The sequence below is a fragment of the Clarias gariepinus genome, chromosome 19, assembly GCF_024256425.1.
Source record: "Clarias gariepinus isolate MV-2021 ecotype Netherlands chromosome 19, CGAR_prim_01v2, whole genome shotgun sequence".
Lineage (NCBI taxonomy): Eukaryota > Metazoa > Chordata > Actinopteri > Siluriformes > Clariidae > Clarias > Clarias gariepinus.
The window spans coordinates 30,152,374-30,172,923 of record NC_071118.1 but is presented as its reverse complement, the minus strand read 5'-3'; the positions used below and the strand labels follow the sequence as shown (position 1 = coordinate 30,172,923).

Below are 20,550 nucleotides of genomic sequence, written 5' to 3'. Positions count from 1 at the left end.
AACCAAATGGCTGGAAGACTTAAAGGGTTCATGAAGCTTCATCTCGCCATCACTAGTGATGATTAATGTACAAAATATTAAAGCCAAATATTTATTGCTGCTTTTGTTTATTGTATTTATTTATATCATACGAAATATTTACTTGTTCTGACTAAAACGCCAATCTCTTGCTTAAAGCGTTTTATGTTTAAATGTTCAGCCGACTGTCACGCGCGTCCGGAAGCACTACGGTGGCTCGCTGCGGACAAAAGCTACGGATTGCCGACACCCCCCTCCCTCCCCCCGGACCTCCTGATCCAAATGACTCGTAATGGTGTCGCTTCCAACGTTCACCTAAAAGAGTCGACACAAAGATCCGACTCGCTGCGTCATGGTCCTGTGGTGTACCGCGGTGAGGCGTTAGCATTAGCACGTTAAACATGGCGGTGTGTAAACACTCAGCTTTACTGTTCTGTTTGTCTGCACGATGAGAAAACTGTACAGATAAACATGGCGTTTATCACCGAATCAAACAGAGGAATTTTACTGCTTTTAGTTTTTTACATGATTTCCGTTTCATTCACAACTCCGGCAGGTAAGCTAAGCTAAGCTAAAGTTAACCCTAACCAAACATTTACTCTCGTGTTTAAACACACAGAAGTGATGAGGAACTGTGTGTGTGTGTGTGTGTGTGAGAGAGAGAGAGAGAGTTAGGTGTTCCCTCCTGCATCTACACACACTTTTCTTCAGAGATCATGTGATCAGAGCTGTCACAGGGTTTACCTTCAAAAAGGTTCAGGTGCACACACACACTGTAAACACACACACACACACACACACACACACACTGTAAGCATGCAGGTTACCGTCTTCTTAGAGGCGTTTAATGTAAATTGCTCCCACACCTTGGAGGACTTGGGGCGCGCGCTTTTTCCTGCAGACGCTTCTGTAACCTCCATTACATTTGAAGGTTAGTCACGTAAAGGAACATGAGCAGTTTTTAAAGTTGGCTAGCGTTAAAAGAGAGCTGGAGAAGTCAGCAACTCGCGCGGCACTCACTCAGCTATCGGTAACATAGATGCTTTAAAACAGCAACACTACTGCAAGGACAGTAAGAAGCATAAAGAAATATCAGATAAAATAATAGAATTCTTATGCCTAGATCATCAGCCGCTGTCTATTGTAGAAGACGAAGGTTTCCGGTGCTCTAAAATGCCCCCCTGCCACGGATTGCCCCCTCTACATTATCTCTTTCAAATATTATATTAGAACATAAATGTATACATTTGTGTTTTACAAATTACAAATTGCCCAGAATTAATTTGATTATAAAAATAAGCAATATCCTCCTGAGACCAGAAAGAAAAAAAGTTTTCATATTAAATTTAGGTCATATTTAAACATAGGTCTGTGAGATGTCAGAAACATGTTTCACAGATTTTTTTTTTCAAAACCGTCATTTATTTATTAGTTATAACATGTCCCTTGTAATGAACACTGGGTCTTTCTTTGTCGATAGAAGTACAATGAATTTTAGTTCGATTTAGTAATATATAATATAGTTATATAATTATAATATAATAAGTAATATAGTTGGAAGCAACAATGAGCGGGCCCAAGCACCCTGCGCCATTACCACCCGGGCAAAGCTATGATGTCACTAAATGGGATGTCACTCAATATGATGTTCCACAGAAGGTTCTTAATCACTTTTTGGTTTATGTTTAAGACATCAGCACAGCTGACCAGTTTGAGATATAAAAAAATGTCATCCCCGATGTCTTTAGATTACATAGGCCTGGTTCGGTGTCGATTCCCTAGAAAGAGTGTATTGAATTTCTTCGGGTATGTTTTGGCAGACAAAATAACTGACTTCCTTTTGAGTTGAGCCCATGACATATTTAGCTCAATGAGCTGTCATTCGTATAAGTGTGTATGAGCTATGCAGCAAAATCTCATGTGAGGGCCCCGGGCGTGGCTTTCTGCCATCCTGATGGCAGCAGATTTCAATGTCCACCAGTTTTTATACGTTTTTGAGTGTGTTGATACCCCCAATAAGCCCAAAATGTTCAAAAAAAAATCCTAGGAAAACCAAAGGGCTCTTCACACATTATGATGACATAGTGCTGATGTCATAGTGCTTGGGCCCTAATAAGATACATATGTATACAAAAAGTCTTTTTCCACTGTCCCGTACTGGATTTAATTGTTTGTGGCAGCCAGATCATAGCAACATACAGTAGGATGGTGCGGACAGTCCATTTCCTTGCGCAGCTTGACATTGGATAAAGGCTGATCATGTGGTCCACTCCGCCCATGTTTTTATCAAACTCTGTTACAACAACAGGTTTAGATTCAGTAACATGGCGCTTGTCTTTTGTTAACCATATTGGGCAGATATCCTGACGCTCTATTCCATGGATGGAAGATGCCAAAGGAGCTTTTTTTGTGTTGTCCAGCCATTTTGTTATAGCAATCTCTGAGTGTTTCCTGACTATCATCTCTGATGCGCCTCTCTCCATTTCATTGTCACTGTACATTTAAGACTTACAGATCTAAAAAAAAACAAGATTCCTTCAAGCGATCTAGCACTTTGACAGAGTTGAAATACTGGTGTAGGTATAGGTGGAATCCTCCTGGAAGTGGCCCCCCCATGCACACAACAGCATTTCTTCCAAACCCCACCTGCTTGTCTTGAAATGTGTTTTGACTCCTGTACACAAAATTAAGCACCAAACCACTGGGATTGGCAAACATTGACAAAATTTGTTTTCCCAGGCTCACATTGGCGCACAAGACACTGGCCTGTAAAAGGTATAATTTGCTCATCTTTGCCAGCTTTAAGGGATCTTGATCAATTGAGGCAGCCTTGTTGACTGTTGGTTTCTGTTTAAAAGAGACCTGACCTTCCAAAGAGCATCCTCTTTTTTTTGGTCATCCAGGATGGCAAGGTCATTTGATGGACTGGCGAAGTTAAAAAAATCTGTCCCTGGTTATCGCATTGGCAGTAATGGACTTTCTTGTAATGGCATTGTCTTTCCCGCACAATACATATGAAGCTTAGTGTTGTAATGCTCAGATCTTATATTTAAGCTAATTACACTAAAACAGGGTCTAAAATCTAGATACGGGCTAATATTACCTACTTCCGGTGTTGCGCGATCTTCGCTGAGCAAGACAAGACACGCGACAACAACAACTTCTAACCAAAACCAAAGTGTATTAAATGAAAAAGATAAATAAACAAATAAGGTGCACCAACAAAACAATATATACAAAATATATACAACTATAAACAATGTGTGGAGTGTATGCGTGTGTGTGAGTGCGTATGTAAGAAAGTCCAAGTCTGTGTTACTGTGAGTGTGTAATGGTGATCGTGAGAGAAGGCTCGGTCTCACCGGTTTAAGATGGTAAATCCGGGAGCACGAGGAAACGGAACGATATGGGTATTGAGTGTGTCCTGGAAAAAGCAATCCACGGGTGCAACAAACAATCTCTCTCTCTCTCTGTTCCAAAGTCCAGCGCGATGTTTCATCTTTTCACCTCGAGTACTATGCCAGTTCCGGCTTAGGTACGATATGTAGTGAAATGCTTACATGAACGCCTTTTGACCCTAAATTATTTTTTTTAAACAGAACAATTGACAAGAAATAAGAGAAAAATAAAAAAAAGCAAAAAATAAATAAATAGTTTAATTAATAAAAAGTTAGACCAAAATATAAAAATTTTCAAAAATATACAAGAAATATAAAGTGTGCAATATGCAATATGTGTGCAAATGTTGCAATGAGTGTGCAAATAAGCAGTGTCCATGGTTGTCCAGTCTACAGTGTATTGGGGAGTGTGCACAGATGAGAAATGTCAATAAGTGACCATTTCTGTGCAATGTTGCAGAAACATTAAAGAAACACACATCATGATTAGATGATTAGTCCTGTGTGTTAACCTGGTTGAGAGACTGTATTGCCTGCGGGAAGAAGCTCCTCCTCAGTCTCTCTGTGTTTGCCTTCAGGGAGCGAAAGTGCTTTCCTGATCGCAACAGAGAGAACAGTCCATTGTTCAGCCATGTCTCGGTGAAGCAGAGGAGATTGCAGTCCCGAATGTCGTTCTGGACCTTTATCCTGGCCACTCCCACTTAAACCTTATACTGGCATAGAATGTGCTTGCTGCAATCGCTGCAAATTTAGAAAGTCAGAACATGTGATCTGTTGGCCACACCCCCACTTGTGTGACATCAATAGAAAGCCCAATATGTACTTTTTACAGTACATTAGGAAACAAACACACTGCATGCATGGTGTTTAAAATAAAGACCACAGTATCATGTCCCTCACAGAGGACAAAAATGAATTGCTGGGTCTTAGGAGGATATAAAAAAACATGTTGTATAGGGGAAACAAATTATAAATAATTTTATATTGCTTATTTTATAATAAAAATCATTTCGTGTAATTGTTCATCATAAACAATATTTAGTGTAGTTTGTGATAAATAAAAGTGTTAGTTTTGTTTACTTGACAAACCCCTGCAAAATTAATGAGCCATAAAATAAACATTATATGAGAATTTGTATTAATGGTCTCAACGACTGACACGTGCCTAAGGTTAATTATAATAGTAATAATATATTTGATGATAATAAACCTAGGAATTTATGTCCTAATATAATATTCGATAGAGATTATGTAAGGGGGCAGTCCGTAGCAGGGGGGGCATTTTAGCGCATAATACAATTTATTACCTGTTGTCCTTAAAGTAAATTAGTTTGTAACGCTCGGATCTTATTTTAGAGCTAATTACACAAATTCGGGGTCTTAAATCTATTTACAGGCTAATATTATTCACTTCCGGTGTGCGGAGCAAGACAAGACACGCGACAACAACAACTTCAAAACCAAACCAAAGTGTATTAAAGTGAAACAGACAAACAAACATATAAAGTGCACGAAAAACAAACAATATATACAAAATATACACAAATATAAATAATGTGTGGAATGTATGCATGTGTGTGAGTGCGTATGTATGAATGTCCAAGTCCGTGTTATGGTTGTGTGTGAAATGGTGGACGGGAGAGATGGCTCGGCCTCACGGTTTAAGATGGTAAATCCGAAAACGGAAGGAGATGAAAACCACAAACAATCGCTCTCTCTCCCTTCGTATATCCAGCGCGCTGCTTCATCTCTCCACCTCGAGTACCATTCCGGTTCCATCTTTATACCACCACACGTGACCCGATAGGTCATCGGGGTTCCGTCGCGCCACCACTGCGCATGCGCGCAAGAGCTTAACCCCGGAACCAAAACACGGTCGTCTTGGAGACAAAAATAACTGTATAGGGGTCGCTAAAAAGACCTGGTGGTTTTATTTCTTTTTGTGGCCTATAAAAACAACCCCTTGCTGCGCCACAAGTTTTTCAAAGTAAGCCCTCGGTTTTTCTGACTTGAAACAAAATTTTGACTATAGCCTTTTTTATTTCAGTTTTTAGCCTAAAGTTAAAGTACTCTAAAGCCAAAGTCAAAGCCTCTGTTTGTTCTGCATGGTATTTTATTTAATTTTATAGAATCTAGTTGGAATTTGTTAAGCTCTAAGTTGTTCCCAATTACTAACCAAGCACAGGCAATTATGTTTTAAGTTGACGTGTTGCACATGTTGCTTGCCGATAAATATAGACAATTCATGATTTTCTTCTTCTTGTAATTTCAATACTAAGTTTACATTGTTGTTAGTTTAATAAATAATGCTACATGATAAGGCTTTAAGTAGGCCCTGTAATCAGTGATCGGTATCTGACGATACAGCTTCTAGTGATTGGAGATCGGTGATCGGCCCTAAAAGTCCTGATCGGAGCACCCCTACTGTAAACACACACTGTAAACACGCACAGTAAACAGACTGTAAACACACACTGTAAACATACATCAAACATACTATTTATACTACACACACAGACAGTTCAATATATAAACACAGCTGTTGATGTTCCTCATTAAACACTACATACTGCACTTTCTAATAACAGGAATATTAATAATAATAATCTTAATAATGTTTTTTTTATATTCTGTGAACAGTTATAGAAGAGAATAGGGATGCACCGAAATTTAGCCCGCCGAAAATTTTCGGCCGAAATAGCATTATCGGTTTCGGCCGAAACGTAAGAAAGCGCCGAAAATAAAAGCCGAAATTGTCGCCACGCCTCTCCCATCCTCCCGTCTCGTTCGCGCTGTCATTACGCATCAAACACGGAGTATGTCGGCGGTTTGGAAGCACTTCAAAGTTTCAGATGAGGACAGCAAAGTTGCAATAATTTTAATTAATTTGTAGGTTTTTAATACAAACAAAAAGAAAATATTTGAAACATGTTTTTTAATGAAGCCATTTTCGGTTTCGGTATCGGTTTTCGGCCAAGTGCATCCAAAAATTTCGGTTTCGTTTTCAGCCCAAAATTTTCATTTCGGTGCATCCCTAGAGGAGAAGTTTGAATTATTTCTGTTTTTATGAATAATTTATGAATAATTTAATCCACTGATCGTGTGTGTGTGTGATGGTAGCCTGTAAAAAGAAAAATAATTTAAGGTAGCTCTCGCTAAATTCTCACAAAGTTTTCCAGAGTTTCGACGCTGTAATGTGCAGCACCGATGAGCAACAGAACACACGGTGCGAAGTGTGAGCTCAGAGACTAAAACACACAGCATGACCCTAGTTCAGCATAAACACACACACACTGCAGCGGATCAGGTGTTCACTTAGTGCGTGTGTCTGTGGTCTGGTGAAGCTGGAATGAAGTCTGGGTGATTTTCTTCCTTTTCACTTTTAAATTCAGACTGATATTTAAACCGGTTAAACCACGTTCTGTATCTGATTTCTGTTTGCAGATGAAGGTGTGACTGCTGGGTCTGAAATCCTTGATGGATCAGAGGACGCAAAATGTCTGTCTCAAAGACAGTTTAAGACGGCAGAAATGGCAGACGCTGTGTTGGGGACGGAGGAGTCTGGGAACACGGCCGGGATCGAAGCTCTTATTCCTAAAAGCCTGATCTCTACACCATGTGAGAAGGAAGTGAAGGTGGAGGAGGACGCAGTGATGGAGGAGGACACAGTGATGGAGGAGGTAGTTCAGACAAAGCCAGAACGTCCAGCAGGAGGTGACGAGCAGAACTCCACAGAAACTGCCAAGACTTATAAAGTGAGCTGTGATAAAAGGAGCATTGCTGGACTCGACACCTTCACAGTGCAGGTTCTCAACTCATCACAGGTACGCTACACCTGAGAGAGGGAGAATCACTAAACTGCTTTACAGTGAGAAAGTTAACGTAAACATTTTCAGTAGAAACACGCCATGGTTCTGATTGATTTTTAATTTCTTGTTACATTTCAGTAAAATATCAGGTTCTGCACTGAGACAGCAGAGACACGAGGCAGAGACTGGGCGCGGTTTATTATAAACCCAGAGCTGGTGATCTGCAGTGACACCAGGAGAACCTGAGTGTAGAGCAAACACACGGTCAGGCGGTGGTCGTAAAACTCTTAAACACTTTTCCTGTTTTGTTTTTGGTTCCATTTATTGGATCATACTCATACTGTTTCAGTCCATCACAGCGTTAATCTTTACCACCTTGACATCAGAAATGGAGATAAACTGAATTTTATTCACAAAAACAAAAAATTATGAAATCACATTAAACAGCAGAATGAGGAGAAACGCCGGAGGTTCTGTTCAGCGCTTAAAGTTTCTGAAGACGTCTCACGTCTTATCACTTCCACTGCTTTGGCTCAAACAGGTGTAGAACTCTGTGGATTGGTTACTCCTCGGTGTGTTACCGGGCGCGGTGTGTTACCGGGCGCGGTGTGTTACCGGGCGCGGTTCTGGCCCTTTATTTAGATTAGGTGATGGTGTAGAGCTGATGGGGACTGCACTGTGTTTCTCCTCATCAGTCGATCAGTACACATCTTGCCATTCGTTACCCCTGAGGACTTCCTGAGGTATCGCGTCATGGCCTGGGGGTGTGTGACGGCTCGGTGGTGTGACCGGTTGTGAAGTGTGTTTAGATGACGTAGTGGGTCATTATCTTCGTTTTGTTAGATTCCATTAAACAAACTAATCTGTTCAATCGTTCGTCTGTCCTCAGCCTGCTGGTGTGAAATGTAGCTGCACTGGGAGCCAGCACAAAAGTTTTTACACCACTTCTAACTCCACAATCGTTCCTGATGTTTATTTTCTTCTGCACTGTAAAACAATACTGAAGGCGTTTATTATCCCAAACACACAATAATCTCCTCTGAAAAGTTGATATTGAGATGTTTATCTGCTCCTTCTGCTCTGTAAAGCTTCATAACGGCTCTAATCTGAGGTGCTGGTTGTTAATTGGTGATTTCTGAGGCTGGTGACTCTAAATGAACTTCTCCTCTGCAGCAGAGCTCAGTTTTGGTCTTAATGGGTTTTACAAATGCACTCGACACAATACTGTTCTTATAGAAACTGATCCAAAACAGCTGACCTTCATGTCTTCAAATAACAACTTACTGTTGTTGCTGTGACACCGCCTGTCTCCGAGGTGTCTCCGTGTGACACTGGGTGTCTCCATGTGACCGTGTGACCCCGTATGTTTCTGTGTGTCTTCATGTGACACAGTGTCTCCATGTGTCTCTGTGTGACACTGTGTGACACCGTGTGTCTCCTCGTGTCACCGTGTTTCTCAGTGTGTCTCTGACACCGTGTGTCTCCGTGTGACACCGTGTGTCTCCGTGTGACACCGTGTGTCTCCGTGTGACACCTTGTGTCTCCGTGTGACACCTTGTGTCTCCGTGTGACACCTTGTATCTCCGTGTGACACCTTGTGTCTCCGTGTGACACCTTGTGTCTCCGTGTGACACCTTGTGTCTCCGTGTGACACCTTGTGTCTCCGTGTGACACCTTGTGTCTCCGTGTGACACCTTGTGTCTCCGTGTGACACCTTGTGTCTCCGTGTGACACCTTGTGTCTCCGTGTGACACCTTGTGTCTCCGTGTGACTCTGTAGAGTGTGTGCACCACCATCAGTACACCGCTTTTGCAGGAGCGGAATAAACAGGAGCAGGAGAGCGAGAGGGACCTCTCCCCTAGTTAATGGATCACAGAGGGAATCGTTCTCCCAGACAGATTATTAAACAGGGTCTGTAAATATTCTGCAGTTTCCTTGCTGTTCCTACCGTGGTTTTTGTTAAACCTCCTCTTCTGTCGTAGCTCTGCTATCAGAGTAAACCTAAAAGTGTCTGTGGCCTAAGACCTGTCAGAGAATTTTAAAATATCAAGGTTAAAATATCTGTTCTGGGCAAGAAACTGTTTTTCAATGCTGAATCTGTTCACTGTACCTTTTACAGTCTCTCAGATCAGTTCAATGGTGTTCTAGTGCTGAGGAACAGACACTGGATCCTGTGGTTCAGAACTTCAGAGTCGGTTCTTCTAATGAAATGGGTGTATAGATTCAATTCAATTCAATTCAATTTTATTTGTATAGCGCTTTTACCCATTTACATTGTCACAAAGCAGCTTTACACAATCAAAAGAATTAAGTTTGTATGAAATGTCAATGTGTATGAATCAAAATGATATGATTGTCCCTGATGAGCAATCCGAGGACGACGGCAACAGAGGCAAGGAAAAACTCCCTGAGATGGTAATAGGAAGAAACCTTGAGAGGAACCAGACTCAATCTGGGTGATAACGGATAGCAGAGATTGATGTGCATAATATTATGCGAGACTGGAAGTTTAGTATAAGAGGAGATGTATAAGATTAAAGTCCAGTTTGTTCCTGGAGGCTCAGGTAGACTGTAAGAAATTCCAGTCCTGAACTATTGAGCGACTGAAGTCACAGGTCCTCAGAGAAAAACTGTCCAGGACCACCTTCAAAGTGGAGCCATCCCCAGTCACCACACGCATCCCAGGCAGACCACACGGGGCATCCATGTGATGAGATTTCCAACCAGAAGCAGGACTCCAGGACGAGTTTTCCAGAGGGCAGAGGAGGTCTGGATCACATGTATAGCTCGACAGAGAGATAGGTAGAGGAACAAGAAGAGAAAGAGAGAGAGAGGAGAGAGCAGAAGAGGAGCGAGCAAAAGAGATGGAGAGATGGCAATTAGGTATGGTCACAGTCGCACAATGTATAAGGTGAATGTATATTTAGTGCAGAGTGCAAGCAGAGACTCCGGCAGGACTAACTATGACAGCATAACTAAAAAGGGAGAGCCAGAAGGAAACACAGACATGAGGGCTTTCAGAGATGTAAAGCAACCAGTCACCTCACCGTCAACAAACCTGAGTGATCAATGAGAGTGGGGAAGACACCATCTAAACATACCAGTTCACCATAATACTCTATGTCCGTGAGTCCCCCAGATCTGCTTCCTTACCTAAGGCTAAACTATTTACAAAAATGCTTGGCTAAATAAATAGGTTTTTTAGCCTGGACTTAAACACTGAGACTGTGTCTGAGTCCCGAACACTATTTGGAAGACTATTCCATAACTTTGGGCTTTGTACTGACAAGCAGCCTGCGGATCATAAGACACTAGCAGTTCGCTCAGATACTGCGACGCGAGACCATTTAATGCTTTATACATATATACTTATACGCAATATTTCTGAGGTGAAAGAATGCTATCCTGGTAATATTATCTACATGTGCTTCAAATGAAAGGCTGGAATCTATAATCACACCAAGGTCTTTTACTGTTGCACTTGATGGAACAGAAAGGCCATTTAAAATCACAGTGTGATCAGAAAGCTTTCTTCTAGCTGCTTGTGGTCCTGTGACTAGAACTTCTGTCTTATCAGGATTAAGCAAAAGGATATTAATTAACATCCAATCTTTTATGTCCTGCACACATTGCTCAATTTTAGTTAACTGGTTTTTCTCATCTGGTTTTGCTGAAACGTATACTTGTGTGTCATCAGCATAACAATGAAAATTAATACCATGTTTATGAATTATGTTGCCAAGAGGAATCATGTAAAGGGGAAAAAAGCAGTGGGCCTAAAACAGAACCCTGTGGAACACCAAACTTAACTTGAGAACATGAGGAATGGTCACCATCTAAATCTACAAACTAATAACGATCAGTCAAATATGATCTGAGCCATAAGAGGGCCGTTCCCTTAATTCCTACTACAGTTTCTAATTTGTGAAGGAGAATACTATGATCAATAGTGTCAAAAGCTGCACTGAGGTCGAGTAACACAAGTATAGTGACGCAACCCTGATCAAAGGCCACTAGGAGGTCATTTACTACTTTAACGAGTGCTGTCTTTGTACTGTGATGAGGCCTAAATCCTGACTGATACAGTTCATGTATGCAGTTTCTATGTAAATATGAACATAGCTGCTGTGATACCTTTTCCAGAATTTTAGAGATAAAGGGGAGGTTTGATATTGGCCTGTAATTGGAAAGCTGACAGGGGTCAAGGTCAGGTTTCTTGATTAGTGGTTTAATAACTGCTAATTTAAGGGATTTAGGAACATACCCACTGAGTAAACAGTTAATTATTTTCAACAGGGGTTCTGTTATTGCTGGAACTATCTGCTTGAGAAAATGTGTCGGTGTAGGATCTAATATACAGGTTGATATACGATTTTGAAGAGGAGCTGAGTGAAATTAGTTCTCTCGCTTCAAGAAGAGTAAAGTATTCTAGATTCTGATGTGATGTGATTAATTTATAATCTGTATCACTTAAATTGTCTGGTTTCAAAGCCTGATTTTTTTTGTCTAATATTTATGATTTTGTTATTGAAAAAGTTCATAAAATCCTCACTACTGTATGTTGTTGTTTTGGAGATTTCTGCACTGGTCTTGTTTTTAGTTAATTTAGCTATTGTATTAAATAAAAATCTGGGATTATTTTTGTTATTTTCTATAAGAGTAGAGAGATACATTGATCTAGCAGCATTGAGAGCTTTTCTACAGTTCAGGAAGCTCTCCTTCGAATCCATAGATCCATTACGACCCACTGAAGTTCCTGAAACTTGTGAGAAACACCGTCAGCGTTGGATTTTATAAGTCTTATTTTTACAACTGTTTAATCTTTTAATCAAGTCGTCCGTGGTATTGATGTTACTGCTGACACTGTATCCCTCATGTCCCTCTTCTTCCTGAGGGTGGCGCTGTGTCCCAGTTTTTTTTTTTCTAAAGCCCTGTACCTGTGTCTGTGTGACTTTATGGATGCACCGCTGCAGCGTGATTCGGCTGATTAGATAATTTCATTAAGAAGGATGTGTACATTAGGTGTATATATTAGGTGTTCCTAATAAAGTGAACAGAAGATTCTGTCCCGCTCCCGCAAAAATATATATTATTTTCTAGGGGTGTGCCAAAAAATCGATTCACAGGAAAATCTATATTCTCATTTGCAACGATTCAGAATCGATCTGAAATGTTCAGGAATGATCCATTTTTGTAACTAGCTTACTGGTCTGTACTGATGCCACCACGCAGCCGGTTTTTGAACGTAAGCGTGCGCGGCAAATCACTAAAACAAAGAGGAAGCAAATATGGATGAGAGGGAGATCCAATCAGCCCCGTCTTCACTTAAAGCTAATGCCTGGAAGCACTGCGCTGGACATGACACACACAGTCTTTGCAAAACGAAGACCAAATACTTCGGCAGCACAACAAATGCGCGTGCTTATATTACTAGGCATCACCCGGAGCTCGGCGACACGGAGCAGAGTCAGCCGCCAGCTGCAGACCAACGCACACTGCAGTGCTTTACGAAACTCCCTGCCAACTCAGAGAGAGCAAAAAAAATAACTCGGTCTATCGCTTGCTTTATTGCCAAAGACCTAAGGCCTTACAGTGTGGTGGAGAACGAGGGGTTTTTGTGCATGTTACAGACAGCGGAGCCGAGGTACGCCATACCGTCCCGCAAGTTTTTCACTGAAACAGCTGTGCCACAGCTTTACAATCAGACTAAAAGAAAGGAAAGGTCGCCAGTGCCCTAACCGAAACAACCAGAGTGGCACTAACATGTGATGCACTTTATTTTCATAACTTGTTATTCTTTAACAACCGTTTTCTTCGGTTGTGTTCTACATGATATATACAACTTTCCTGGGAAATGCATCTATTTTCAACCATTTTGTATTATGAAGAAGCACTTTATTTTTGTTCCAACTTATTTTATAGCTAGCTACTAATGAGTAGCAATTGAGAACCAGAGAATGTTTTTGATAAAAGGCACTTCCCTGAGAATTTAACTTAATAAATGTGAAAAAGACACTTTAATGTCTCTGTTTGTCATTCTGTATAGCAAAGCAGATGAGAGTAGATTCAATTCAATTCAATTCAATTTTATTTGTATAGCGCTTTTAGCAATTTTCATTGCCGCAAAGCAGCTTTACATAGTCAAAAGAATTATTTAAGTTTGTATGAAATGTGAATTTGTATGAATCAAAATGGTCAGTTTGTCCCTGGTGAGCAAGCCGAGGGCGACAGTGGCAAGGAAAAACTCCCTGAGATGGTAATAGGAAGAAACCTTGAGAGGAACCAGACTCAACAGGGAACCCATCCTCATTTGGGTGAAACAGAAAGCAGTAAATGATCTGCATTTATACAGTGTGTAGGGTGGGAGGCAGTTCAGCTATAATAGCTGATGTTAATTGATGTTAATATGGAGTCCAGGTAGTTATTGAAGACCCAGGTAGACTTGTAAGAAGTTCCAGTCATGAACTATCGAACTGTCAAGTCCCCAGAGAAACAGTTGCCAACACCAGTCAAGGCCAGAACCATTTTCTAGGTAGAGAGAATCATTCCCAGACACCAGACGCATTCCAGAGAGACACACGGGGCATCCATGTGACGAGATCTTCAGCCAGAAGCAGGGCACCAGGATGGGTCAGACAGGTCCGGAGGGCAGAGGGAGTCTGAATCACTGGCAGCTCAGGAACGACATGTGTAGCTCGACAGAGAGAGAGAGAAAGAGTAAAAGGGGGGGACAGGAGGAGAGAGGAAAAAGAAAGAGGGGGGGAAAGAGAAGAAGAGGAGAGATGGCAGTTAGGTATGGTCACAGTCACACAATGTATAATGTGAATGTATATTAACTGTAGAGTGCAAGCAGAGACTCCGGCAGGACTAACTATGACAGCATAACTAAAAGGGAGAGCCAGAAGGAAACACAAACATGAGGGCTTCCTGACATGTAAAGCAAACAATCACCTCACCGTCAGCAAACCTGAGTGATCAATGAGAGTGAGGAAGACAGCATCCAAACATACCAGTTCACCATAATACTCTACGTCCATGAGTCCCCCAGATCTGCTCCTTTACCTATGGCAAATCTATTTATAAAAATGCTTGGCTAAATAAATAGGTTTTTAGCCTGGACTTAAACACTGAGACTGTGTCTGAGTCCCGAACACTATTTGGAAGACTATTCCATAACTTTGGGGCTTTGTAAGAAAAAAGCTCTGCCCCCAGCTGTATTTTTCATAATACGCGGTACTGACAAGCAGCCTGCATCCTTTGATCGAAGTAGGCGTGGCGGATCGTAAGACACTAGCAGTTCGCTCAGGTACTGCGGCGCGAGACCATTTAATGCTTTATATGTCAAGAGTAGTATTTTAAAGTCAATGCGAAATTTCACAGGGAGCCAATGGAGTGAAGATAAGATAGGGGTGATGTGCTCATATCTTCTGGTTCTGGTGAGGACTCTTGCTGCTGCATTCTGGACTAGCTGAAGCTTATTTATGCATCTAGCTGAACAACCAGACAGTAAGGCATTACAATAGTCCAACCTAGAGGTGATAAAAGCATGAACTAGTTTTTCTGCGTCGTTTAGCGACAATAAATTTCTTATTCTGGCAATATTTCTGAGGTGAAAGAATGCTATCCTGGTAATATTATCTACATGTGCTTCAAATGAAAGGCTGGAATCAATAATCACACCAAGGTCTTTCACTGTTGCATTTGATGGAACAGAAAGGCCATCTAAAGTTACGGTGTGATCTAAAATTTTACTCCTAGCTGTATGCGGTCCTATGACTAGAACTTCTGTCTTATCCAGATTTAGCAGAAGGAAGTTAATTAGCATCCAATTTCTTATGTCCTGCACACATTGCTCAATTTTAGTAAGCTGTTTTTTCTCATCAGGTTTTGCTGAGACATATAACTGTGTATCGTCAGCATAACAATGAAAACTAATACCATGCTTACGGATTATGTTGCCCAGAGGAAGCATGTAAAGGGAAAAAAGCAGTGGACCTAAAACTGAACCCTGCGGAACGCCAAACTCCACTAGAGAACATGCAGAATAATCACCATTTAAGTCTACATACTGATAACGATGGGTCAGATAGGATCTGAGCCAGGAGAGGGCTGTACCCTTAATTCCCACTACATTTTCTAATCTGTGAAGAAGAATAGCGTGATCAACAGTGTCAAAAGCTGCACTGAGGTCAAGTAATACAAGCATAGTTACACAACCCTGATCAGAGGCCAATAGAATGTCATTTACTACTTTAACGAGCGCTGTCTCTGTACTGTGATGAGGCCTAAATCCTGACTGATACAGTTCATGTATGCCATTTCTATGTATATATGAGCATAGCTGCTCCGCTACTATCTTTTGAGATATCTTTACGATCTTTTGTAGATCATGATCAGAAACCCGATTAGAAATCATTATGAATAAAATCGAATCATTTTGAATAGAAAATCTGTTTGAATAGAAAATCTTTTTGAATAGAAAATCGATTTTGAATTGAATCGTGGCCTCAAGAATCGGAATCGAATTGAATCGTGAGATGGTAAAAGATTCCCACCCCTATTATTTTCTCCCGCTTCCGCCCGCAGTATTTTTGTTTTGTCCTGCTCTCGCCCGCAAAATCCTGCAGGTAAACATATAAGTAGTTTTATTTTTACTGCTTCTTTCCGCTACTCTATTTTTTTCAATTGCTTTCCTTTTGTGTATATATAAAAAAGAAACGGAAACGGAAAATAAATGTTCAATTTATTGCACCTGTAAATTGTTTTTATTTTAATTTAGCCGTTCTTGTTGCTTTTGTGCAGTAGATAAATAATATAGTATTTGTTTTCAATAAATTAATTTTAAGATAATTCCATTTTTCGGGATTCCTGCGATTAATTTTTTTCTTCAGCAACCCGCACATACATGAGTACCTTTCCACCCGCACCCGCATTCACCCATCAAATCTTGTGTGCAGGTCTGTACTTCTGTGTAATAGATTGGGAATGGCCGTGCCAGTAAACACTCGTGGTGTCTGCTTTAATTATGGTTCATCAGAGTGAGTGCAGTATGTTTGTGTTTCCTGTAGGACCTGATGGACTTCCTGAACGTGAACAGCTCCGAGTGCTCATTGGTTCTTTTTTACACTTCCTGGTGTCAGTTCTCCGCCCACCTTGCTCCTCACTTTAACGCTTTGCCAAGAGTTTTTCCCATCATGCATTTCCTCGCTCTTGATGCCTCACAACACAGCAGGTATGTGTGTGCGTGTGTCTCTTTTTTATTTGTGCTTGTGTGTTTATATTAATGTAAATATATCTTTGTAAATCTCTAAGTCATTCCTGTATGTGTGTGTGTATGTATGTGTGTGTGTGTGTGTGTATGTATGTGTGTGTGTGTGTGTGTGTGCAGTTTGTCCACGCGATTTGGGACGGTTGCTGTCCCCAACATTCTGCTGTTTCAGGGAGCGAAACCGATGGCACGTTTTAACCACACAGAGAGAACACTCGAGACGCTAACAGCCTTCATCGCTAATCAAACAGGTCAGTGTGTCTCTCTCTCTTTCTCATACACACACACACACACACACACACAGATATTTAACCCCTTCTCAACCAGGTCCCCTCAGAAGTGCGCTGTGTGTATCACCCACACTGCTCGCGAGTGTATGTTAGCGCTGGGTCTCAGCAGTGACCAGTGGACATGACATCATCATACCGCAGTGTCGTTATTTTATTTTATTATTCCTGATTCATTATACTAATTAAGATTCTGTAAGTATTTTATAAACATCCTGAGTCGATATTAAATTTTTCCCGATTTTGTTACAATTTCTCCTGACAAAAAGTCTCCTGTTCCTTATAATGTTAGTTTTCTCACTTTAAAACCAAGCATGGTGTTTAAACACTACAAACTTACTTTAAATACAAGAGTTTAACATTTAACTTCACATTAAATTAAACACAAAGTCTCTCTCATCCACCGTAATTATTACAGTGGAGCCTTGGATTACCAGGTTAATTAATCTGTACTTTACCTTTAAAAAAAATCGCGATAGAGCAGTGTTTCTGTGTAGAGCAGAGTGAGTGTTTGTGTGTGTGGGTGTGTGTGTGAGAAGCCAAGAGGGGGTGGAGGGGTGTAAGGTTGGGTGTGTGTGTGTTATAAGGGGCACGGTGTCAAATTACGCATGCCCACATAGACACATAGAGCAGCTGATACAGAGAGAAAATGGATCTTTAACCTCTCTAATGAGACTTTCTTATGCTTTACACGCGCTTACAGACACAAAATAAAATATGTTTTACACACACACACGTGGTCACAGTGTTATGGTAAACAGTACACGCGTGTACGGATGTTGATTATACCAGTAAGAGACGCTCATTGAGACCCAGTATGGAAGATGATTACCCACAATTTCACAGCACAAGAAAGAGATAAACCGTTGGCTCAGTTGTGATCATGTGACGCTCGGCGTCAAAACAAGAAGCGCATGCGTGATACATGATACTCAGTACTCGTAAACCAACACTTGCTCGTTTTTCAGGTTAAAATTAATTAAAAATCTTTGCTCATCTTGCGGAGCACTCGCAAACCGCGTTACTCGCAATCTGAGGTTTCAACAAATTTAGCAAATAATTTACTCCAAACACACAGAATGTGGGAATAGTTTAGAGCGCCACCTGTAGGATTATAAAGAAATGATGATGGTTTACTGTGTTTTTAAACTGATTTGCTCCCCTGTGTGTTGCAAGACGAGTGTGAGACGGGGTAATGAGTAGGTTTTAAAATGCTATAAATGTGGTGTTGTTGCAGCACACAGCAGCTCGAGTGCTCGGCACAGAGTCAGGCTGTGTTCCATTCTGAAGTGTACTTCACAGGGTGCTTCCTGCTCCCTACTCCCTACTCCGTGTACAGGCAATGTCAGGTTAGGGGACTTCTCTCAACTAAAGTCCACCATTTGAAATGAAACGTCAACAACGCAGACCTCGCTTCCACCGTGCGTTCCTATGGCAACATAAGCACCTCAGATACCTGTTGCTGTGGAAATTTTACTGTTGAAATATGTAAAACTTGTAACACTTACTGAATACTGGCCTGTATAATAGGAAGACAATGTGTATCTTCGTGTAACTCTGTAGAGTGTGTGCGCCACCATCAGTACACCGCTTCCGCAGGAGAGCGAGAGGGACCTCTCCCCTAGTTAGTGGATCACAGAGGGAATCGTTCTCCCAGACAGATTATTAAACACTAATGAAGTAATGAATTTTTCATGTCCACTAGTGATGGGAAATCATTTTAGTGACTCAATTATTTGAATCTTGTTTAACAAAATGAACGTATCTTTTTTTGAGTCATTAGTTCATTTTGTTCTTTTGATTAGAAATAAAATAAAATGTTGCATTTTCAATAAACAGACCCCCAACACGTCTACATACACAAATTTTAGCTATAGTTCCTGTAATCAAAACATTACAATGCAGCTAAGGACAAATTATAATAAACAGAATGAGTAACTCACCATCATATCTTCTTGTCTGAGTTGTTCGTTCTTTTGAAACTATTCAATTCAATTCAATTTTCAATTCAATTTTATTTGTATAGCGGTTGTAGCAATTTTCATTGCCGCAAAGCAGGTTTACACAGTCAAAAGAATAATTTAAGTTTGTATGAAATGTGAATTTGTATGAATCAAAATGGTCAGTTTGTTCCTGGTGAGCAAGCCGAGGGCGACAGTGGCAAGGAAAAACTCCCTGTGATGGTAATAGGAAGAAACCTTGAGAGGAACCAGACTCAACAGGGAACCCATCCTCATCTGGGTGAAACAGAAAGCAGTAAATTATCTGCATTTATACAGTGTGTAGGGTGGGAGGCAGTTCAGCTATAATAGCTGATGTTAATTGATGTTAATATGGAGTCCAGGTAGTTATTGAAGACCCAGGTGGACTTGTAAGAAGTTCCAGTCCTGAACTATCAAACTGTCAAGTCCCCAGAGAAACAGTTGCCAACACCAGTCAAGGCCAGAACCAGTCAGAACCACCAACTATTGCACTGCGTAGCGCCTATGGGAGTCACGTGACAAAAGAATGAACAACTTGTAGTAGAAGAGTCATTAAGAAAGAATCGCTCAATTCTGTTTCCTGTATAAAACCTACGGAGGTTTTGCGATGATTTGCGCATACGCGCCCAGTAGAAAATTAAGGCATTACTCTCCGAGATACTCGTTCATCGGAGTCACGTAAAAGATCTGTTCAAAAAGAACGAATCGTTCATGAACAACCCATCACTAATGTCCACTTCTGGGAAGTGAAGACCCAGTGTTCACTCGTTTCCTACACACTTAACATGGCTGAACACCCTATGTAGTGTACTTCTCAAGGAACTTCAAGCTTTTTGGGACACACCCAGAGTCTGATGTGATTGGTCATGTGCGATCAAACTAATAACCGACTGATTCCGGTCACTGGCTAATTGTCTCTCTATCATAAATGTAATAAATCATTTTAAAATCTGCTTGAGCAGTGTGACAAATCAACACACAGAAGAATAATGATTCATACCTGATGTATGTGTGTGTGTGTGTGTGTGTGTGTGTGTGTGTGTGAGTGAGTGAGTGTTTTGCCTAAAATCCACTCAGCTGCCAGGATAACCATCAGGTTTGCTAGCTAACAAGCTTGATGTCTAGTGATGCAATAGTGTGTATAAACACCTGGTATAACAGTCTGTAAAAACACTAGTACACACTCACATAGCCAGTCTGTGTTTCAGGGTTCGAGGCAGTCGGGGGTCAGGTGGTGACGGATGATGATCGTGTTGGTCCTTTACTCAGCCTTCCAGTGAGGAGCATCGACTGGCTTTTCGTCTTCAGTGTGCTGTTTTTATCTGTGTTTAGTGTGTACGCCGTGCTGCGCACCGACAGCGTCCGGCTGCTGATTCCCGGCCACGAGCACGAGCACCAGGACTGATCCACCACCATCATCATCATTATTATTATTATTAGTTTGGTGTTTTGTGTTTAAACTGTTTCTAAATCTGAGAATTTGTGTCAATAAACAATAAAAATAATAAATCCATCCTGCTGTTTTATATATATATATATATATATATATATATATTTACTCAGTGTTTACTCGCAAGGCGGCACGGTGGTGTAGTGGTCAGCACTGTCGCCTTGCAGCTCCAGGGTCCGGTTCGATCTAGGGTGTACCCCGGCCCTAAGTCTCCTGGGATAGGCATCAGAACACCTGGACATTAGACAGTGTAGTGATTGCACAGGAGACAGGGCAGCATTAGTTCACACACAAACTGAGACGATGGGCAGCCGTGGAAGCCACGCCCACACCACGTG

At 41.1% G+C, this 20,550-nt stretch overlaps 1 protein-coding gene across 1 annotated transcript; it reads left to right on the top strand.

Moving 5' to 3' along the window:
* Window positions 1-348: 348 nt before the first annotated feature.
* Window positions 349-20,269, top strand: txndc15 (thioredoxin domain containing 15). Its single transcript, XM_053478354.1, has 5 exons — window positions 349-574; window positions 6,861-7,240; window positions 16,294-16,457; window positions 16,614-16,744; window positions 19,971-20,269. Exons 1-5 carry the CDS (start codon window positions 490-492, stop codon window positions 20,165-20,167), a joined length of 957 nt encoding a protein of 318 aa, XP_053334329.1. The 5' UTR covers window positions 349-489; the 3' UTR covers window positions 20,168-20,269.
* Window positions 20,270-20,550: the final 281 nt, after the last annotated feature.

Coding starts and splice junctions, on each gene's coding strand:
- txndc15 (XM_053478354.1), top strand. CDS start 490: ATGGCGTTTATCACCGAATCAAACAGAGGAATTTTACTGCTTTTAGTT. Junction 575..6,860: donor TTCATTCACAACTCCGGCAG/GTAAGCTAAGCT, acceptor TTCTGTTTGCAG/ATGAAGGTGTGACTGCTGGG. Junction 7,241..16,293: donor AGGTTCTCAACTCATCACAG/GTACGCTACACC, acceptor TGTTTCCTGTAG/GACCTGATGGACTTCCTGAA.